The 23,012-nt window shown below is 39.5% G+C and overlaps 1 protein-coding gene across 2 annotated transcripts in view; it reads left to right on the plus strand.

The window, feature by feature from the left end:
• The first annotated feature begins 1,476 nt into the window (after nucleotides 1-1,476).
• The window catches only part of vipr1b (vasoactive intestinal peptide receptor 1b), a 45,070-nt gene continuing 23,534 nt past the window's right edge, over nucleotides 1,477-23,012 (plus strand). Inside the window, exons 1-3 of one of the 2 annotated variants that reach the window (XM_018673826.2) lie at nucleotides 1,477-1,772; nucleotides 9,290-9,380; nucleotides 11,957-12,067. In XM_018673826.2, the coding sequence (XP_018529342.1) occupies nucleotides 1,719-1,772; nucleotides 9,290-9,380; nucleotides 11,957-12,067 (256 nt within the window). In that variant the 5' untranslated portion in view covers nucleotides 1,477-1,718. Of the gene's footprint in view, nucleotides 1,773-4,937; nucleotides 5,028-9,289; nucleotides 9,381-11,956; nucleotides 12,068-23,012 lie in introns of those variants that run through there. The other variant, XM_018673829.2, reaches the window with a different exon arrangement.

Here is a 23,012-nt window from a genome sequence, read left to right on the forward strand (position 1 = left end):
TTGGATAATGGACTTTTTATCACGGAGAGCAAGCAGCTGTTTAGTGGATTCCCCTCTGCGTATTTCTTATCCCTGCTCCACAAATTATGATGCTTTATTCCCACATTACAGTAGAGTGCTGCAGGCCACATACAGTAGACAGTATCCCTCCTCCTCTCTGCCTCTGAGTCTTATTGTGGTTCATAAATCCGACCTCATATCTCCAGGAGTGTTGTCTTCATTTTTCAGGAATGTATATATTTTTTTACTTTCTATGATTGTTTTATCCATCCAAAGTGATGTGGGACTGTGGCTGATAGATGCTTCCCAGATAGGAGCCCTCAAGCCCTGAAGGCTGGAGATACAAGATTATATAATATGTGTGTATATGTTATGTATTATAATGTATATGTCCCCATGTTGCAAGTGATTATGAAAGCTCACAGTGGCACTCATACTCATCATCCTTGTCAACTTTATTATTATTTTGTGACAGAGATCAGTTTATATCCTGCAGTTAAAGGCACCCTGTGGAGTTTTTGGCCACCAGGAGCGCTGCTGAGCAATGTTTTTATGTGCTGGTCCATGTCCACCACAATCCATCTGTGGCAAACTGAATTGATTCAACAGATTTTTAGAAAGGCGCATACCTGTGTATTCAAGGTCCCACAATTTACACTACATGTCAAGATAAAAAATAAGCCATGAAGTCCGAGGACCTCTCTGTAGATCTATGATAAAACTGTGGTTCAGCATAGATCATAAAAATGGTAGAAAACCACTTTAAAAGCTTTGAGTGTTCCCAGGAGCACAGTGGCCCTGATAATTGTGAAATGGAAGAAGTTTGGAACCAACACGACTCTTCCTAGAGTCGACCATCTGTCCAAAATGAGTAATTAGTATCCATGTAGTAAAGGCCTTGGCTGGAGAGGTGACAGTCACCCTAACAGAGCTTCAGAGGTCCTCTCCACAGATGGGAGTACCTGCCAGAAGGACGACCATCAATCAGGCCTTTATGGAAGAGCGGCCTGAGGGAAGCCACCCTTGAATAAAAGGCACATGACAGTCCGCTTGGAGTTTGCCTAACAGGATTTAAAGGATTCTGGGAGCATGAGGAAAAAGATTCCCTGGTCTGATGAGACAAAATTGAACCCTTCAGGCAGAACAACTGTACCGTGGCTCACCTGGCTACAGTTATTTTTCCTGGTGTTTATTTAGTTTTGTGTATTAACAGTAATTTATTCCCAGGTAGTTGTTGGAGAGGAGAGGGGGTGTAGGTATTTCCAAATCCTGGTTTGAGGCCACTGACATCACGCAAGAAGAGTCACTGGTTAGACAGCAATTCATTAGTGGGCTCATTACTTGCACCATCCTCTTTAAACCACATCAGTCCATCTCAGGCTGACATCCCTGTTAACTGACAGTCTCGTGGGACGGGCGGTCTGGAGTTGTGAATGGACGAGGAGGGGCGGGTACTTTACAGTCAAACAGATGCAGCCTCTCCTGCTGGAGAAGCGCACAGAGAGAAGCGCAGTCTGATGGAGCGGCAGCAACAGCAGCAGCAGCGCTAAAAGCCTCTCACGTCTCAAGGCGCACGCACACGCAGACACACACACACACACACACACACACACATACTCAGCCTCGCTTTCTTCACACGCAAACCTTAGAAGATTTACGGAGGAGTTTTGCCAACATCGAGGAGTCTTGAATAAGAAAACTCCTGAAGTAAAAAGAGGATGGCTGCCTCACAGCTGTTCCTCCTGCTGCTGCTGCACGGATATCTGCCAAAAGTAAGTCTCTTTTACTCTGAAATGATTCTTTCTTTTTATCATTTCATACAGAAAAACTATTATTTATTTCTTTGTCATTTATTGTTTGCAATTAATCGTCAGTTTACACCGACATAACTGCAAGAAATTAAGGTTTAATAGACATTAAAGCAGTGCAAAAGGAGCTTACTACAGATAAATTTAGAAATCAAGATTCAGCTTGTTCACGATAATGATGTGTGTTTTATGAGTCGCTATTAATGACCGACGTTACAATTTGCTTGTTCCAAAATTCATACATTTTGGCAAAGATCTATCTGTCTGTCTGTCTGTCTGTCTGTCTGTCTATGTATCTATCTATCTATCGTGATTTGGAATAATTTGACCTTTTAACCTATTTAACTGGCCATTGTACTTTTATTGTGTTCAAACATGTTCTCAGTTCATGGGGTACATCACATCGTAGTACATCACACTTTAAGAATTCAGAAACATATTTCATCCTTTTGTCTGCAGCTGAGTCAATACTGAAGTTTCCTTAATAGCTGGCAACAAAAATGAGGATGAAATCAATGATGGATGGATGGATCAAATAAGACTCTTTAGACTGAGATTGCAGACAGAGATGCTACAAAGCAGATATTCTTCTGAGTAATGATCACAAATATGACATGTTAATATGTAAAAAGCAGACGTGTGTCTGACATTGGCCACTTTCACCTGTAGTCTGAGTTTAATTTCCTGCTCTTTCATGCCTTCTTGCTGTGTGAAAGATTACCATACCTGTAAATATATACATTATAATGACAATATGATCAGTTCCTCCACCTTTTCAACTGGAAATAAGTATATTTATTGTATATAATCACTGAAGGTGATGATGATACATACATACACTGACTGTGCTGCGATAAACATTTAATACACACACTGCTGTATGTAAGTACCATGTGAATACATTAAGTACATATACTACTTTCTAAAAGTCTTGATATCTCATATATTGCAGGGCTCACCTCTGTTTGGAACGGTTTCCTCCTGTAGGTTATAGACAGTAAATTAACACAGCTAAATTTGTGACTTTCCAGTAAATACCTGTATTCTCTCTGGGTTTAGGTAATTGAATGAAAAGCCTTTGAGCATTGTCATGTGGTGATTTGTCACCTTTCAGTGCAGCTGTGCTTTGCTGCAGAAAATTCTGGTACCGTGAAGTGTCCACTGAGGGTGCTAGATGCATAGGCTTTCCTGCATCTATGTTTTCAATCACACATAACTCTAGATAACTCTATATCTTGGGACTTGAAATCAACACCCAACCTAGACGTACACCCACCTGAGAAAATCACCTGGTCTTAGCTGATCTGCCTCAGGAGTTTGGTCTTTTCATTAGGCTCACCAAGCTCAAGTGTCACCTGCAGTTATGGCTTATTTTACAGAGATGTTTTATCTCTATTAAGAAATGTCAGAAATGTTTTGCTGCTGTTCCTCTCACTGCACACAGTTCCTGACAGGGATTTACTCGTGCATCTTATCTCTATCAGGTATCTGTAATTTCAGTGATTAGGACAGAATGTTTTTGTGTCACAACTTCAGAGATGTGAGTGTAAATCAAAAAGAAGTCTGATTCTAAGCGGCTTAAGATTTTAGATCATGATAATGGTCGTGTCTTTGGTTGGATTTTAGTCGTTTGACACTCAGCATGACTTCCTTTAATGCCTATCTGTGAAGCTCTTTCCAGGCGAAATACCGTTAACATCTAAGTGACTATGTGAAAATGTCTTCCTCCTCACCTCTGACAATCCTCAGATGTCTGGCCCACCCCGCTGCTTTGAAAGATCAACGAGATACGTCATCTGTTGACATATTTTAGTGGCTCTTATAGGCACCAGTGTGGAAAACATTTAACGGTTTGCCTGTGTGCTCTTGGTGTGCTACGACTGTGTCCTTTCCACAGTCCTGTGTGGCTGCTTTACAATAACACACCCTGACATGTTACATCAATATATCTAGTTAGGAAATGTGGTGTTGAGAGGAAGGCAGAAAATCCCATAAGTGGTTAAAGAGTGCATGTTAGCAGCTGGATGTCACTGTTATCAGTTTAACATAATGCAGATGGGAGAAGAGATACAAGAGTCAAGAGACTTCCCCTTCTTTTTTCTTCTTCTTATTATTTTTTGGGCCTTTTTTTGCCTTTATTTGGACAGGACAATGGAGAGAAACTGGGAACAGGGAGACAGAGTAGGGGAATGACGTACAGTAAAGGTTCGGCCGGACCGGGAGTCGATCTGGGGACCAGCTTCTCAGGGCCAAATAAACCAAACCAAATAAATAAGCGTTGGTTCACAGTAATAGTTCGACATTTTAGGAAATGCTCTCATTCACTGTACTTTTTTTTAGATGTGAAGATCAGTACCACTCATGTAGGCCTAGACGCTACATATGAATGTTATTTTCAAACGACACAGTGATGTTCAAATGAGAGTTTTAGAGGAGTAAACAGTTACACTTAACTACCTAGTAGGTATTGAAGAAACTGGGTGTTTCAGAGTTTTAGTAGATGAGTGGGAAGTATTAGATTATGCTAATCTAGCTAATGTTATTTAGCAAAATGCTACTGGTGTAATGTCGTTTAATTTGTGTAATTTAATAATCTGTAATTTTTGAGATACACATTTTATTTATTTATTATTTAGGTGTCGGGTCAGATGTGTCAACCATATTCCATATTATCTCTTTATCTCCTCTAAAAGGGTCGAATGTTAAGATAACATTAGTTTTGTTATTTGGTTCAATCAGTTACACCTGATAGAGGTGATATCTAAGTAAGATCTAATTTGAGTAGTGCAGTTTATATTATTATAGCTAGGCTAGGTTTGAACTTACAAAGAGTTATATGACTAAAGCTATTGGAAATTAAGCAAGAAGTAGTTCCAATGCAGTAATTTTGTGACACCCTGTGACACTTTCACTTTCCTCTTTATTTTGAAATTACTTTCCTTGTTGTGTCTGTTGTCATTTTGCTTCCTGTCCTTGTGTGTTTTTCACTCCAATGTTTCATCCCCTCACCTGTTCCCACTTTCCCAATTAGCCCTGTAGTCCCCTATCTCTCCCCACCTGCACCTCATTCCACGATCAACCTGGTCTATATATACAAGTGCCCTTCCTTTGCTCCTTTCTCAGTTTTCTGTTCAGTTTCCTTGAGTTACCTGGTGCTTCTGCTCTCCTCCTGCATGTGTTTTTGCATATCAGTGTTCCCGCCAACTTACTCATCTACTTGTAAGCCTGCTCTTTTTTCATTTGTTAAAGTACTGTCTTCGCACCTTTCTGCACTGGTGTACATTTGAAATCCTGAACCGTAACAAACTTCCTGTAAAACCTAGATTTGTTGTTTATACATTGCTGCTCAAACAAACAAGATATAATTTGATCCTTTGTTCCCCAGTCCTGCATATGTGCTCTTCCAGGGTCCTATGTTCCCTGACTCTATATAGCATATAATGGAACTGAAGATATTCCCCAGCTCGATACTTGTTTAATATGACATGGGATATTGTGGGAACTTGTCCAAATGATTTTCTGTTCTCCAGCACTGCTGTATGGTTCTCAATAGGCCTATGCTATAGGGAGCATATCAAATGAGTTTAAAAAAGGACAATAATTAATACAAGGAAGGTTAATGTGTGCAAACAGAGTATTGAACTAGGGAACATAGATATGTCTCCTTATGCATATTTTTGAGCTTTGACCAGAACTGAGTGAACTGTTTCCCCTTATATATTATTATTTATTATATTCAACTTCTGGCTCCAGCTTTATATTTAATGCACAGACGTGAGAGTGGTATTGATGATCTCATCTAACTCTTGGCAGAACACGAATAAGGACATTTTTCAAAATGTCCAAGTATTTCTTTATGACATTTGGAAAACACTTACTTCTAATTCTGTTCAGTATCACACTCTTGTTGAACAGACTGATGTCTTTGTTTCTGCTTGATCTTTAAACATTTCCTGTGCTCAAGTTTGTTTGGCTGGAAAGTGTTTAATCTTTACATCATGTCCAATACATATTGTGCTTAGTGATTAATCAGCCCCAAGTGTTACAACATGATTGAGGTGATGGCTGATTAAGTATACAAATGATGTAGATGTGTCTCTCCACTGAAATGTAGGATGAGGATAAACACATTACTCTGTATTGTGTGGCCACACACAGACACGGGTTTCTCCTTTCATTTTCCCGTCCGCTCTCCTCATTTTTTATTTGATCGTTATCTTGTACTCAAACAAGGCAAGACTGGCAGCCATTTTAAATGACAACAATCACTAAAAACTTAAAGCAACAGCCTGGCAGCCCTCGTGATGAGCTCTGTGCTAACAAACTATCCAAGCTGGCAGGTATTTATGTGATGTTTTGCTCATGGAGACGCTATGTGTGTGTCCCTAAGGCTTTGCAGAGGTCCACTTATCAACTGCATAGTTTGGGACTGACACTTTGATTCATTGCCCAATACAGTAATCTCAATGGCTGAGCTGTCCAAATTGTAGGTATCATAGGTACATTTTCAGCATCTCTTACTAGTAGGCACTTAATATTTGTCTCAAGCATTTTGAGCTCAAGCATAAATCAGTGTCAGGACTCTTTCCTTCGTCTCTTGTATTTTCATAGATTAAGAAATCTACCCCAAATTCAGCCACTCCCATAAATCATATACTCTGAACTCCAAGATTGTTTTGTTATCATTGGTCTCCCTCTATGTGTATCCTGGCTCTATTCACAATATACAGGGTTATATGTGAACTATTAAACTACCTCCATGAGCGCTTGATCCCAGCATCCTGCAGCACAAGTCCATGCGCAGATTCTAGTATAATTTCCACTCTGATGGACTTTATTCCAGTTTTTCTACTGTTTATTGAGCATTAATGGTTTTGGGGAAACTTAAAGTTTGTTGCCACAAAACAATGAAAGACTCTGGGTTGTTAGATTCTTTTTGTTTTGAGAAAATGCCCAGATTTTAAGACGTTTTAAGTTCCAGCCGGAGCACTTCATTTTAAGGCTGTTTTAAGTTCACCGTGATGATAGGATATTACTTTCCCCTCTGAGGAGCTTTGGGGCTCAAATCCTCTCTTGAGCGCTTCTCTGTTACTTTGCCCAACAATCAATTTCTCGGTAATCAAAAATAAGGTTACCAAAGGGTCTGACCAACATGAGATTTCCTTTTCTATCCATGTTGCTGTGCATGGATAATGTTTGCAGATTAATCTCCTGCCTCCCAGCCACTGCTGCTGCCATTACCTCAGGATATGTTGGATTTTCTGTGGTTATCGGTTGCAGTCAAAGACTCCTGTGAGTGAAAGTTCTGTGGATTATGATAGTGTCAGAACGACCTCATCTGTGGGGAGAGAAAGTGAGTGAGGCGATGAGTTAAACTCAGAGAAGGCAGTGTGAAGAAGTAGGAAAATATAACATAGATGTAGCTTGTACTGTATGTATTTCCATGAATGTTGTTTTCCAAGAGATCACTGAAGTTGTTGCCCTTGATGTTGTGTTGTAATTCTTTCAAGTCAACAGTAGCTCATTTGGCCATGATGCATAAACATAGCTACAGCAACACAGCAGTATTTCAGGAAATCAGTCACCTTTAATTTGAGCCAGATATGTTTTAGGAGCATAAAGTAAAACTCTGCTTGGAACAATATCTTGTTTCTGATATGGTTTTTACAAAAAAGCTCAATTACCTATTGAGAAATTCTTAAAATTACAGATTCTGTCATTAAAACACTGCAGACAATATGTCTCCTACTCTATAGTACAGTCCACTTTCAGTGTATGTGCAGTGGAAGGTGCAAGTGTAAATTCCTGTTAGACCATAATTGGCTTCCAAACTGCAGCTATGATGCCACAAAGTCCTTCTCCTCTCATACTCAGATTTAAAGCTAGAAACTTATGTGAAAAGAGCCTTGTAGTATCAGACCCTACATCATTCTGCACAGTGAAGCACAAACATCCAAGTGAAGTAATAACAAGAAAAACACTTTTTAATGTGGAGGGGGACTTTAAATATTTCTGACATTGATGACATATAGTGATATATTAATATCAAAACAGGACACACTGGTAGATCCACACTCTGTCCCTCCCCCCAAAAAATGCCACTGTATCTTGTTGAAATCCCTGAAAGTGACCTGTGTGAATTATGATACTTGTATGTCAGGAACAAAGGACCTAACCAGAGCCAAGCAGTTTTCTCTATTTTTGATGGATATGGTCTCTTATCAGATCTGACCTGAAAACATCTCACACTACTCAAGCTTTTACCAGGATTATCTAGCCTTTTTTCCTCCACGAACATCAACTTAAATTACAATAAAAATCCTATGATCACAGTAGTTTCTACACTCTTGATGACTGTAACAATGTTGGAATCATCTGCTCCTCCCAGATGTCACATTTAGTGTTAATGCGACTGTGTGCTCTTATATATTCCTGCACAGTTAGTTACCACAAAACGCAGCAGGTACATACGTTGTTATGCACTTACACCTTGTTTAAATGACAAACACAGCTTACCTCTGAGTTTACTCTGCCTCATTACAGTGAGTCATTACACCACTGCCCACATATTCTAATACGCTCATTGCTGTCACTCAGAGAGATGGCATTTGTCGTTAATGGAAGTTTGGGGTGTTTGTCATGTCTGAGGTGAGCGGTGTACTGCAGACTGCTGTTATAAAAAAGTAATATCTATCAGGAGCTCAACCTGGACTAAACAGGACATTTGTGGCTGACTGATGAGGATCATTTCCTGTTTGACAGCTCCAGGTGGTTGGGGCTCATGAAAGGAGCATATAAAGACATCTGTAAGGACCAATTAGCAGAGCGTGAGTTGTACAGTTGTAAATACATCATGTGCATCTTGCTCTCACCCTGACTTTTACCGCTTTGAGTCTCGCAAGTATTGTCTCTTTGTTAGTAGGTTGCGAGTTGAGGCTCTTCCCTGGGAGTTCATGAATACACCCTGCCTCTTCTGACTTCTTCTCCCCCTCTCTCTCTCCCTCCGTCTTCATCTCCACTGACCTTCTCAAGCTCCTCGCTGCTCGTCTTACACATTTTCATTGACCCACCGGCTCTCCGCCAGCGGCTGTCAGCCCACATTTTTCAGCCGTTGTTGACACAGATGAACAATCGCAGCAGATTACTCAGTGGCTCCCTTCTCCACTTCCTAATCCATTTGCATGATAGCATCTATTTGCCTGGCAAGAGGGATTTCAGACATCGAGAACATTTCTGTGTTTACTGTATTAGCTGGGGGTTCTTTCTAATAGGAAAACATAGCGTGAAAAGCTGTTGTTGCAGGAATGTGATAAAGGAAAACTAAAATATTTATTAGCATTTTTTTTTTTCCCTTTCATGTAACCCCCCACCCCCGCCAGCCTCGACCTCACTGGGTATGAGTTCTTTCAGCACCTAACTACAGTGTGATGGAAGCATATTTGGTTCTTGACACCTAAATGTGCTTTTTGCCTCTTCCACAGATATTATCGGTGCAGATGTGCGACGTGGTGAATGAGATCGAGCTGGAGAGAGAGCGCTGTGAGAATAGCACCTCTGGGAACGTCACTTCAGGTCATTCTCTGAAACACATTTTCCTCTCTCTGGCTGTTTAGAGTGTGCAGGAGGCTATTTAGAGGAAATGGGAAACAGTATGAGTAAATAAATAGTGAGGTAAGGTGATACAGCGTGGGAGTTTATAGATAAAGCACTATTATAGCAGGCAGAAATACAGACCACAGATTTTCTGGAGACAGAGTTGAATTACCCTGACTTTAACCTCAGCCAACAATCACTCCTTAGTTCTAGGTAAAGAAACTGTGCTGTATTCATTGCAGAATTGTAGAATGGAAACAGCCTTGACAGAGTTTGTCCACATGCATTGTGAAATCAGGCAAAGTGTATTTATTTATTTATTTTTTGCTCTTTCAGGTCTGGTTTCCTGAAAACTGTGATTTCATAAAACAGGGTGAGCATCAGCTCTGTAGCTGTTAAATTTCCAAACCAGGAGAGAGTCTGTAACTCTAGTTTTAACCCTCACATCCTTTAGGGTGGGACAAATTTCAATCTGAGTATTTTATTTTTCAACAGTTTTAGAGTGACTTCTCCATCCAAAATCATTCCCACACTCAATAGTTTAGTCTAGAGCAGAGATTTTCAAACTGCATCTTGCCAGAGGGGCTCAGAGGGAGCCGTCACATGAGGGAAAGATGCAGCCCGATTTCCTGCTCCTTCTCCTAGTCATGACTCAGTCAAATCTGAATGCACAGACACAAGACACATATTTTTGGATTTGGTGTGACTCACAGTTTCCAATGATATTATTTCTCTGCAAGTCCAAAAATCTGCATAGAAATCATAGGAAAAAATAGATGCTCCCCATAACTCCAAGAGTTATCCAGTGATAGATGTCTGAATATTCACTGGTACACTGCAAACAGGAACTGCTAATAGATAATTCAGCATATGTCTCCTAAATCATAATGGGGACTGTACCTCCAAAACATGTCATAAAAAGCATGATTAGCCCCCAAATCATAGTAAGAGTGTAAGTGATGAAATCCATTAATACTTTACAGTGAGCAGTGCAATGGGATTTAGACATTTACACATCATAATCATTTGATGATAAAATATAGCTATGAATGAAATGAAGTAGTAAGTAAATATATAATGTATACAGAGTCTGCCCTCTACTCTGAATGAACATGCCTCAGTATACACTGAATAGAATGAGATAGAATATAAATATGGAGCTAATTTAAAAAATGTCCTTCAACATGTGCACTGAATAAAACTACATTCTCATTTAAGTTTCTACTGCGTCCCCTCTGATGTGTCTGGTTTGCCCTCCTTCCCATGACCTTAAGAACATGGTGAAAAACTCACTGTCCATTTTAACTTTGTCAGCTCTGTCTCCATTTACTCTCATTTTTATTAAAAATCACAACACATGCTGAACATACTGCACAGTGCATTAAGTGAATATACATGAACTGCTTGCGTGGAAACAGCTTCCCTCCTTATCTCTGCAATGACCCTCATTTCTCTACTTCCCTATCTGCTTCCTCAACAGGAAGGTAGTGGAAGCTGCTCTCAGAGGTCATGCCTCTAATAAATGAATTAGCGGTGTGTGCATTTGTGAGAACCCATACATTCACAGCTGACAGTTATACAACATATTAAATACAGAGATTGTCCTGCAGTTTGTTGGCTTCCCTTAAACAGAACAGATATAAAAATAAATGTCTTGACAGTTTGTGTATTCTGGCATGCACTAACGAAGGACTGTACACACACAAATAACTTTTATTTAAGATTATTGCTCAGACTTTGAAAATGTTTTTAACTGTGCTCCCATTTTAAACTTAAAGTGAAATCTGTTTTTCACTGAAATGGTCCATCTCTTGTGTTTTCGTTATTTCACACTTTTCTGAAGATCTACTCAGGTGCACGGTGCCGTTGACTTACACTTTCGCATTGAAAGGTTGTGACTTTGATTTCAAATATAGAAACAAGTTTAAAAAAGATTTCAAACAGAGCGCAGGTGTAACAGACAGGAAAAATTGGTGTGTGATTGTTCATTTAGTCACCCATGGGAAGAAAAGACACTCTTCCCAGCTGCAGCCAAATAAACTATCCTGGGCAGTTTATGTGCTCCTAATCTGTGACATGTATTTGTTTATGCCTTAGTGTACGCTGTGTCAGAGGAGGCAAAACAAACGGTGATAGCGGTCAAAGTTAATCACTGAATCACCCAAGATGTTGCTGAGTATCTCACTTGAGTTAAAATGTTTGCAGCATTTAAACACTAATTCTGTTTGACGAAGATGAAGAGTAAAGAATTAAGCCAGTGTTTTGCACCAATTGCATAAATTGGGTGAAATAAATCCTACTTTTCTGAATTAAAACGAAGAAGAAGAAGCAGCTGCTGAAATCACTGTTTATACTGGTCTTACTCTGAACTGCACCTCACAAACCAGACACTGACAGTGTCATGGGTGTCATGTTATGCCCATGATTTAATTTTGTGTGTGTGTGTGTGTGTGTGTGTGTGTGTGTGTGTGTGTGTGTGTGTGTGTGTGTGTGTGTGTGTGTGTGTGTGTGTGTGTGTGAGATGCCATGTTAATGGTTTTGTCTTCTCCTGGCAGGTTGCCAAGGCACATGGGATATCATCGCCTGTTGGCCTTCAGCCAGAGTTGGAGAGGTGGTGACAATAACCTGCCCCACTTACTTCAGTTACTTCAGTGATGAGCAGAAAGGTAAAATCATCTTACCACAGTTAATGTTGGTAAAAATACACTTCATGTCACATATTTTCTCTGTGATATGTTGGGTTGATTGTTTTTCCTAATCTACAATCACAGCTGACGTGCGCTCGTAAAATAATGGAAAAACCTGAATTCCCAGGTTGAAAACAACATACGTGGCTTAAAATGAATTAATGATGATTTAAATGTGTGTTTATTTAGTCATGCTTTATTAAAGGAATAATTTATTATGTGGCGAACAAGCCTACATGTGCAAATGGGGCCACTTTGCCATTAGCTCAAGGCTTGTCAACACATTTATATATTTATTTCCCCTTAATTCATATGTTTCTAGCTCTGAGTATTTGATATCTAGGAGTGTATTTGCATACAGTCGAGCCTTTGGGTAGGTACTGATGCTGAAATGTGTTGCTTGCATGCAAATGGTCACTGAGAGCCATCAAACTGGTGGTTTAGCCATCACCTCCTGTGGACATCAGAAAATTATGAGAAAATCCTGCACAAGGCCCGAGGCAAACAACTCAGAGGAAAGTGGATATTGATTCATGAGCTTCATAAAGAGCATCATTACAGCGCTGTTATTTACAGGATGAATCTGTAAAATTTCATAACTTTGACCATTTCTGTAATGTTCCCAGCATTTCAACAAGCAAGAAGAATAGACTTCTCTCCCACTCTCTCTAGCAGTGCTTTAAACAGCCTTACAGACAATGCCCTGGAACAATTTTACCCATAACCGTGTTGACCCCTTGAACTAGTGTGGTGTATTAAAAAAAAAAAAAAGTTTCAGACAGAGGCTGGGGGTTCTCCAGGTGCCTGGAACCCAGGATCAAAGTTTATCCAGGTTACTGTAAACAGTATGCAGTGTTTACATGAATCAAATGAAAGAGCAGATTTAAACTCTGCATGCATGTAAACTAACAGATTACAGTCAGGGTCTGAGAAAACATGCAGCTCATCTTTTAACCTTTGTTTTGGAACAAGCACAGACCCAAAGAGGATGGTTACAGATGTTCCACCAACATAAGATAAGAAAGAGAAACATTACTAGAATCTGTGTTTTGGTCATTGATTCATTTTGTTCAGTGATAATGAGAAAATGGGCCTCAGGGCACAGACAGGTAAAAAGACCCCTCACCATCAAATATAGGACCTCCAATCTGAAAATGTGGCTCTCTTTGTGCTCATTTTTAACCTTTTTTTGTTGCTGTGTGTCTATTGGTCTGTTTTGGCAGATTTTGATATCTTTTTTGGGTCATTTTGCGTCTCTTTGTAGTTGTTCTGTGTCTTTTATTGTATTTTGGCATCTCTGTGCTCATTATGCTGTGGCTGTGGCTGTTTTGCATCACCTTGTGGTTATTATGTATCTTTAAACTGAGCTCTATGATTTTCAAGCAAGACATCGTAACAGTCGCTTCATTCAGAGGCTCTGGCCCAGCGGCCCCCTGACGTCCTGGGCCCCTGGGCCTGTACTCGATTTGCCCATTCCGTTAAACATCAGTGGTTTTTAAATCAGCTTTTGTCTCTTTACCAGGAACCAAGGCTCTCGACAGCCTTCCCCTACAGCCATCTTTGTAAAGTAAATACTACCTCACTGCCAGGGTTTTATTTTCTTCCTGACCTATTTTAACTCATCAGGAAATATTTTAAAATCTTTCTAGTGGTCCTTCATTTAAAAACTAAGCTCACCTTTGTGTTTTTGTAATCATATCTTGTTTGTCTGGCCCCTAGTCCCTCATTTTGGATCTATGTCTGCCATTCTCTTCCCTCTCTTTCAAAACCTTGTGTCCTTGTTGATCACTCTCGCCACATTAGCTTCTCTGCTGCCTGTAAATTCTGAGACCTTCAGAGTTTCTCCCAATACCTGCACTACCAAAACTTCAGTTCCATGACTCAACACAGAGGAACTTATTTCTTGACTTTTTGACTAGATTAAACTAAAAGAAAAAGTCACAGTGTCACCACCGCTCTGTTTAAATGGTGAGTTGACATTGAATCACTCCAGTTAGATTTCTAATGCTCCTCTCTATGTAGGTAGAAAATGTCAAGTATTTAGTGCTTTTCTGTGATGTTAAAGGAGCTAACATATTTAGCTGCCTTCATAACATACTGTACTGTACTTTACTCTGTCATTGTATTTTGAATGTTTCAAGTTGAGAGACCCCTGTTGTTACATAGGTGACTGAAAAATTATATAAACTATTAAAGGGTAGACCAAAAAACCTGGAATTAATTTTTTTTAAATTTTTTTTTAAAGACACTTGTGAATGCTCATCTATGAGAAAATTTCTGCTTACAAAGTACTGAATTCCACATTAATGGATCTTTTAAATGGGACTCCACTTTATACTTTCCTTTTTCTACAAATTAAACAAATAATCAAACAAGATCTTTGTTAAATACTGAGCTTTAAAGGTACTAAGACTGACGCTTTTACATTTACACAGAGCTTGCTAGATGTAGCTGTCCCCTGTTTTCAGTCTTAATGCTAAGCTAAGCTAACGTGTTGTTACTCTTTTCCAGCCGATGTTGTGCTCCTGAACCCTAGTGTCAGTATCTTTGATTCAGCTGAGTCTGATCATGAGCCGTATGCTGCCCTCAGCAGGAACTGGATTGTGGATTTTCTTTCATGGGGCAGTAGAGTCTGTGATGTGATTGGCATTTAGATGGCGCCCTTAATGATGATATTTCATCACATTTTCATTCCTCGTCCTGACTCTGCAGTGGGCTCCCTCAATGTCCCAGCCTCATTTTTATCCGCTCCATCTATTTAACAGACTTCCAAGGGTCAAATCACCCTGAAGTGTAAGATGAAGAACCTGTGAAAGACATCAAATGTTTGATGGTGCAACATTTCATTTATCAAGTTGATAGGAAAATTGAAAATGCTGTCTTTGATGGAATAACGTTTTCATCAATTAACAGCCAATTTAAGGATTATCAAGGTCAAATGGCTTGGTGAGGGTTTTGGATCTGCATTTAAATTTGACAGACAGCTCAGTGCAGTTATACAACCCGGTAACATCCTAATCCTTATTCATGGATGAATCATCTTCTACAGTTTAAATTTTGTGTGCAACTGGTCCCTGCTGATGATAGGAAGGGCACAGTTTGGCCTTTTTCCAGTGAATTCCAGTGTGCTTTAGCTGTTCTTCAAAATCTGCTGTGCATTGCCCACTGCCCCTTGATACATCAGACCTGTTATTTGTCTACTTGACCTCCAGACCTTCCATTTCCTCCATTACTAGACAACTGGCTCGTTTATTGTCCAATTTCAAGGGGTGGACATACTTTCGACCTTGTGGCTGATATTCTTAAACAGACCACCATCAAATCTCAACTTTTATTCTCTGCCTTTTCAGTTTTTCATCTTTTAGTAATACTATTCTAATTTTCTACTTTTAGTTAAAGTTTTTATAGTTACTGACTTTGTGCAGCACTTTTATAAACTAGTGTTCTATGTTTTTATAATTTAATGAGGCTCAGTCTACTGTGTGAGCTAAGTCAATGAAAGTCTTGAATATATACTTTTTTTTTTTTTTTTTTTTTTTTTTTTACATGTTTTGCACATGTCTTTTTTGAATTAAATATCAAGTTATTGAATTAAACAGACATCACAGCGGGGTACACAGTGGTTCAGATCAGCATGAACACCCATTTGGGTTCCTGACCAAAACCTCTCCTTCAGATCTTTTTTTCTTCTTCCCCTCAGAGTCATTTTCAAATCAGTGCTGATGGATATCCATTTCTTCTTTTCAACCTCTGGGCTTTTTACCTCCAGCTTTTTACCTGCTTGTGCTCCTGTCTGTATGACCCAGCCAGTTAGTGTTCATTCTTGCCCCCTGACTGAGAGATGTGTTATTGACAGCACCAGTGGACACAAGAAGATGGGGCTTGTACTGCTAATAGATGTTACCTCACTGTAAAATATATTCTATATGTGCAGACCATACATAAACCCTCCGATGAGATGAATACGATAATATCTTGGGTAGTAATCAAAGGGATTTCAGCAGGTTTTCACCAATATAAAGGTGCAAATTTTCACAAAGGCCAAAGCTTCACATTAGTCTCAGACTCAGTGCGAATGTAAATGTATAAATCCCCTCCCTTGTCCCTTACTATATATCTGTTTAACATCTGCTGGAATTCCCACATCAATTATATCAAGACTGCCCTTTTCTAATTTTCTAAATATACTTTGTTAATCCTTATTTTCTCCCTACTACCCTTTGTATTTCTTTACCTGAGCAACCTTTATTGTATTTCCCTGAATCTTGGTCACTACTATTTCCATTTTTCATGGTTTTACACACACTTTATATATATATACTTTAAACACATGCAGTATACGTACCTCACCTTTCTATTTGGTTAGTTTCAGCCCTGCTTTAGCATACCCCCTGCCTCATCCACCTCTTAAGGCAAAAGTTTGGCATTTTGGGAAATGTGCTCAGTCGCTTTCTTGCCAGGAGTTCAATGAGAAGATCAATATCACTCTCATGGCTCACTGCTACAGCTAGCCGGCAAAGGTAAAAATTATCTGCCTGCCAGCACTTCTAAAGCTCACCAGTTTGTATAAATTTTTTTCTTTTTAACCTGTATAAATACAGAAGTGGAAAAACACAAGGTATGGTTTTAAGGGGAGCTATTGTGAGTTTCCAGTCTTTATGCTAAGCTAAGCTAACATGCCTCAGGGAAGTAATGATTTTCTCATTTAATTCTTGTCAAGAAAGTGGGTGAGTACGTTCCTTTAAACTGCTGTAAAGGACTATTAGGTGATAAGAAGAGCTTGTAATTTAGTCTCTAATTACTGCCAATGTTTAGATTACAACAGAACTAATGCACTATTTGAATCACTGTGAGAAAACTGTTAACCCCAGTATATTTCTGCCTTGTTTCAGCTCATAAGCTGCCACTTTTCTTGCTTACATCATTTGTCACAAAATTTTAACTACAACTCATTTCCATATTTTTGTCTATTAACATCTAAAATCCTCAGCTAAATGTGGGTGAACTCTTTTACATATACCTTTGCATATATTGTGGGTTTGAAAAAAGCCAATCCACCACCTCTTAAACAGTAAAATTCTCCACTTTTCACCAGATCTCCAATGTGTGAATTTTTGAGGGATGATGCACTCATACAGGCATTAGCACCTCAGAGAGTCAAACAGCAAATTCGAGACACAGGGGAAATGTGACTCTTCAAAGATGGAGGATGCACTTGAAACCCCACATGTATTGATGACAGCATGACAGAGGCTCAGTTTAAAGCTTACATTTGTCCAGGCAGAAGGAGAGACATGAGGCATAAGCTGCAGATAATATCAAATATCTCTGTCTCAAAGTCATATTTCAGTCAAATCAGAGGATATGATACAGATATTTTTAGTGTAAGAAATCATAGAAACTTGCCTAAGAATCTTCATGGCTTTACATTTTCTTTAGTATCAAAGTGATAGTTGTGATAGCTGTCTATTTTTAATGGTAGAGTTGCTAGAGTTGTATGCTTTCTCAGACTAGTCCAGTTGCCATTAATTGGTGTATTAATTCTTGAATTATGGCCAAAGCGCATGAGGTCACCGTGACCCTAACCTTTTCAGTTTTTGATTTTTATGTAGTCCAAATCTGTTTCTCTTTAATGTTCACCTGGCCTTGTCATCACATAGGAAGTTTTATATCTTATTTCTTACTTTTAAGCAGTGTAATCATATGGAGGGTGTGAAGGAAGGTTGTTAGGATCTTCTTCAAAGCTGTCATGTAACATCCTGAAAAATGTGCAGGTGTTGCAGATGATGCCAAAAACGTCAATAGTTCTGTTTGAACTTTACTTTGAAACTAGCTGGCTTTTTGTCTTTGAGTAGCTAGAGTGGGTGCAAATGTCATTTTGTAATGAAAATCTTCACCAACTCTCGCTTCTTCACTTTTATACACTGAAAGTACAAAATATTCATGACCTTTTCCTGATATTGAGTTGGAGCTCTTTGTGATCACCCCTCATCTCTGCCGTTTCTTAGACTTAAAAACTGATCGATTTTTTTTTTCCTGCAACTCATTCTTTGTGATTGCTTTTCCTTTAATAGGGAAAATCAATAAGGAGTAATAGCTTTTACCTTGATTCATCTGTGTTCTGTAAAAAAGTTTTTCTTTTTTAGACACAACACAACGCTAAAACACCTCCAGACACTCTCTCTCTCTCTCTTATGTCACAGCAGCACTGTTGTTTTAAGCAGCCATGTAACCAGTTTGCTGAATGCCTCTGTTGTCTGGGATCAGGGATAGGTCCGCTACCCTGCTGTCCTGCCCACCAAAATTATTACAATAACTGTTGCTGAGGAGGCCTGTTCCATACCACTGGGTTAGCCAGCCACACACACATCTGAAAACACACACACACACACAGTGGAACTAAGTACATGTACAATTGCAGCAGGGAGGATGCACACCTTCTCGACCCTCATCCAAGTGACGCATTTTGAAACTGTCACTAACAAGATGGTTTCTCTGTTTTTGTTTTCTTGCTATGGCCTTAACTGTTCTGACCTTGCCTGTCTCGCTTCTCAACAAACCTTTTATAATCATAGCAATGAATTATTTTTGCTGTGACATTTTTCTGAACTCTGCTGAATTTCAACATTTATTTATTCCAGACTTAAATCGTACAAACCAGTGCCTTTAACATGTTGTTCTACCGATCATAAAGGGCTAATCCAACACACTAAAAACATAAATGTAATTTGAGAAACAGTAAGTCAGCATGAGAGCAATCATCTAGTCATTATTTCTGTGCCATTTTACAAGTGGATGTTTTTCTCACCAATCCACTTCTACACTTAGTGTTAGGTGGCTCAGCAAAGCAGACATCACAGCAATTAATCTTTCGCTGTGAGATGACTATGAATAAATGCTCATCTGAATGATTAAGTACTTTGTAGCTACAACCGTAGCACAACCCATAGCCCTGCATTCAAGTGGAATGGAAAAACAGAGAAGCCAATATTCCTCTGACATGGATCTTTTCTTTAAACAGTGAACACAGCGCTGTCAGGCACGAGGCCACAGCTTTATTTAGAGCAGATTGAGACTGTCCACTGTTTTTATCTTATCTTAAACCAGCCGTCAACATTGGCTTATTTTTTACCATGGCTCAATCTTTTCCTAGTCTGAACCAAGTAGGTTTAGTCTCCTAAACCTAACCAAGCCTTCATCATCAATACATCATGGTGGCAGATTGGTTTGGAAGGCAGTGATGGTCCTTTCTCACTGTTTAGTTTAGGAGGATTTGTTGAGCCGATTCTTCTTTGTTGCTGCCAGATTTCTGTGAAAGAATCACTGTATGTTGAGATGCGAGCAGTTCCAGTGGTACAGGAGGAGGATTTTGTCGCCTGGTCTCATCCTGTTCTTCTGTTTTAGCAGCCTCAGGCACCAAAAACCACAACATGCAACCGTGGTAAACTATTTTATTTCAATCTCTGGCATTTCAAGAGAATCTGACAGAACGCAGGTGATAAGAAGAAGTAAAAATGTGTTTCCTGACATGCCTGGAGGACAGGTCACCAGGGCTGGGTGTGGACTGCTGCTGCAGACGTCAAAGCAGCGTCCTCAGAAGTGACTCAGTTTGAAGCTGTGGGATTCATGTTTAGAGTGGTGACTGGTGATATAGGATGACTGAATGAGTGCTGTGTGAATTTCTGGAAACCTATTGCGATGATGAACCGCTTCATAAAATCTCAATAATGGTAAAGGAGACTCAGTGAAAGTTTGATGGTATTACCACCTGTGAAGGCAGAGCTGCTGAGAATGATGTACAGTGCATGCAAATTGTGCAGAAATTTACCCTTAAACTCAAGGCAAACAAATTGAGAGGAAAACAGCTTGAGGTAAACTCCTCTGGAGAGATACACAGACTGAGACTGAGGCTCAGGGATAAATCTCTTTAAATCCACAACTTCAAAAACAAAAGTAAAACTTGTCACATTGCCTGGTGAGGCTCTGTCTTACTTTCTTATTTACTTTTATTCTCTCTTCCTTTCTTTCTGACTCAATCTCCACACACACACAGGCTCTGGTGGCAGGTTGATATGTCTGCTGAGGTTTCACCATTTTGACATTTCCAGGTTAAGAGGACACTCGTAAAGTCTGATATGACCTAGAGGAGCAGAATGAAATGACATCTGTCTGTCTGTCTGCTTGTCTATTGATCCTACTGACCTGATATTGTTTGACCTTATAAAATACACTGTCCCACCCGTGGGACGCTTTGGCCTTTGTAGCACTACTTTGGGTGTGTTTCGGTCTCTACCAGACTCAATCTTAACACCACCTTGACAAATTATACATTGTTTGAAAGCTCTAACCCCCTGATTGTATCTGCGTAAAGCACTGTGGGATCCCCATATCACTGTAGCCATCTTCTGTATGTGCAGCTGTTGACCCAGAACAGGTTCAGATGCATATATATATATATTTTTTTTTTTTTAAATAAATGAGCAGAAAAAAATTTGTAATCAAAAGCCTTGAAGAACTGTAACCTTTCTATTTTGGGGACATTATTTAGGGCATGCACAAAAATGGCACTATCCAACCATCTGTCAAGCAATTTTGAAGAACTATACAATGTGATTAAAAGCATCTCAATCAATATCCTACAAATATTTGTGGATTCATGGAATAGCATCCTAACAAGCTAAAATGAAGTAGTGAACATGGTTCATTACACCTGCTAACCTAGCATTGTTTTTGTGAGCTATAGAGCAGCCTCACTGAGCTGTAAGCATGGCGGTTTACTCTTTTTTATAATTTTTCCGTCTAAATATCATTTTGTTCCTTGACTCTCTCAGGCATTAAGTCTGATTCCAAAATCAGCACCAAACTGGGAGTTTGTACTCAACATATCTGCTGAGGAACAGGTCAAGGTATCCTAACACTTGAGTTTCTAACAGTTTTTACTTGGACTTTCTCCACTTATTGAGTTTGTAGGCAGACAGAGAAACACACAGCACACAAAAATCAATATACAAGCTAATGTCATTCCCTGTGCAACACCAGATTTGAAACTCTATTTGTCTTTCAGGAAACTAAATTTGAAAACATGCTGCCATCACTCTCGCTACACAGTGTACGAATATGTCTAATCAGTCACCCCCCTCACCTCAGTCATTGCAATCTGTATGTCGGAGCATTACAGGATATTCTGCAGTCAACACAGATTTTTCACGGAGATGACCAGATAAAACAAACAGGAGTGCGTATAGTCAGAGATGATTGCATCAAAAGAAACTCTTTGTGAGTCTTCTGTTGCTTATTTTCTGAGGATACAGTACTTCACAGCAGGAATGACCTGGAGTTTACTTGGGTTTAGTTGTAAAAGAGCGCTGAAGATGCACCCTGTGTGAAAAGACTTCTTGTCTCAGGTGACCGTGACTCGACTCGGCTCGATTCAGTGGGGGTCATCTTTTTTCTCTGCAAATGGCTTGACACTGTGGCCAATGACCGAGCTTCCACTCATGCTTTGTTCTGTCTCACACAAGAAAATGTAGTGACAGCTGCTTGCATCAGGACCTGCATCATCCAGGACATTACTCGCAGAAACCTTCCTCCTGCATGAGAAGTGACAGATTAAGTTGATAGTGATAGTAATGGGACTCTCAGAGGTGGCAGTCTGGGAACTTCTCCTCTGGCATTTGTGGATTCAATATTGTGGATTCCTCCCTGCCTGAGTAAACAAAATATAACAACAAAATAGAAGTATAACAAGCTTATGTGCTGCCATAGACCAAATCTAGCAATGAATAAAAGGCAAAAATCCTATAAATCAATGGTGAATTCTAAAAACTTTAATAATCCTGACTTTTTATTTGTCATGCACTTTGTCCAGTGCTTCAGTTTATGGCCAAATACCTGAAAAATTAGTGACATTCAGGCCTCAGCTGTACTTTGTGGTTAGTAATTGTACTTGTCTAGTGTATATACTTGAACCTGAGAGTACTTACAGAACCATGCTGCTGTGCGCATGAAAACAAAGAAATTACCTTTTTTGTGGTGGATCAAGGTAATTCAGGCTTTTACAATCCATACATGTGTAAAATCTGTTCAAATATTCCATTATAAATATTTGTGTGTCAGCGAAACAGCCTTGAGTTAAGGTGTTGTTAGTTTGCTTTCAGGTGCTTTTCTGTCCTTCCCCTTTTCTCCCCCTTTCTTCTCTTTGGCAATATTCTGCAATGCAGTAATAAATCTGTTGAAAAGACTGGTGGTGTACGACCCAGACTACAAATGAAGATGGGCCTGAAAGATGACTTCATATCTACTTTAGTCAATGTTTCATTCAGGATCCTCTGGAGGATTCAGCCCACGCCTTTCTACAGCACTACTTCCAAAAAAAAAAAAAAAAACCTCTGAAAAGTTCTTCAGTGACAGCAGAGAAAGGTGGAGGATGTCGGTTTAATGAGACTGAAGCTGGGTGTCTGTGTGGCAAATTTACACATCTGTGAAGGTGTGTCTGGTCAGCAGAGGAATGGATTTAGGATAAAATAAGAGAGGAGATAAGGATGAATTCACTAACATCCCAGCGTGATGCTCAGATACAGCCACAGCAGAGATGGAAAATGTGACATTTTAATCACATGACCTTTCTCTGACTGAGCAGCATTTCTAGATACCAACTTCCTGCTGCACTTGCCCCCCAACACAGCTCATTACCTGCATATGATAACATTTGGTCATAATTGGCTAGCTTTACACACACAGAGCGACTTGGCTGTGGGTCAGGGTCTCGTTCGGGTTAAGCTGTTTACATGAACCTTTGATGCCCTACAAATGAATAAACCATAAATAAATCCCATGAATAAACCAGATACCGGACTATTTCTGGCTGCTCCTTTCACAGGGCATTTGATCATTTCTAAACCAAGAAGGTTTCTTGGGAAAGAAA

The sequence above is a fragment of the Lates calcarifer genome, linkage group LG24, assembly GCF_001640805.2.
Source record: "Lates calcarifer isolate ASB-BC8 linkage group LG24, TLL_Latcal_v3, whole genome shotgun sequence".
Taxonomy (NCBI): Eukaryota; Metazoa; Chordata; class Actinopteri; family Centropomidae; genus Lates; species Lates calcarifer.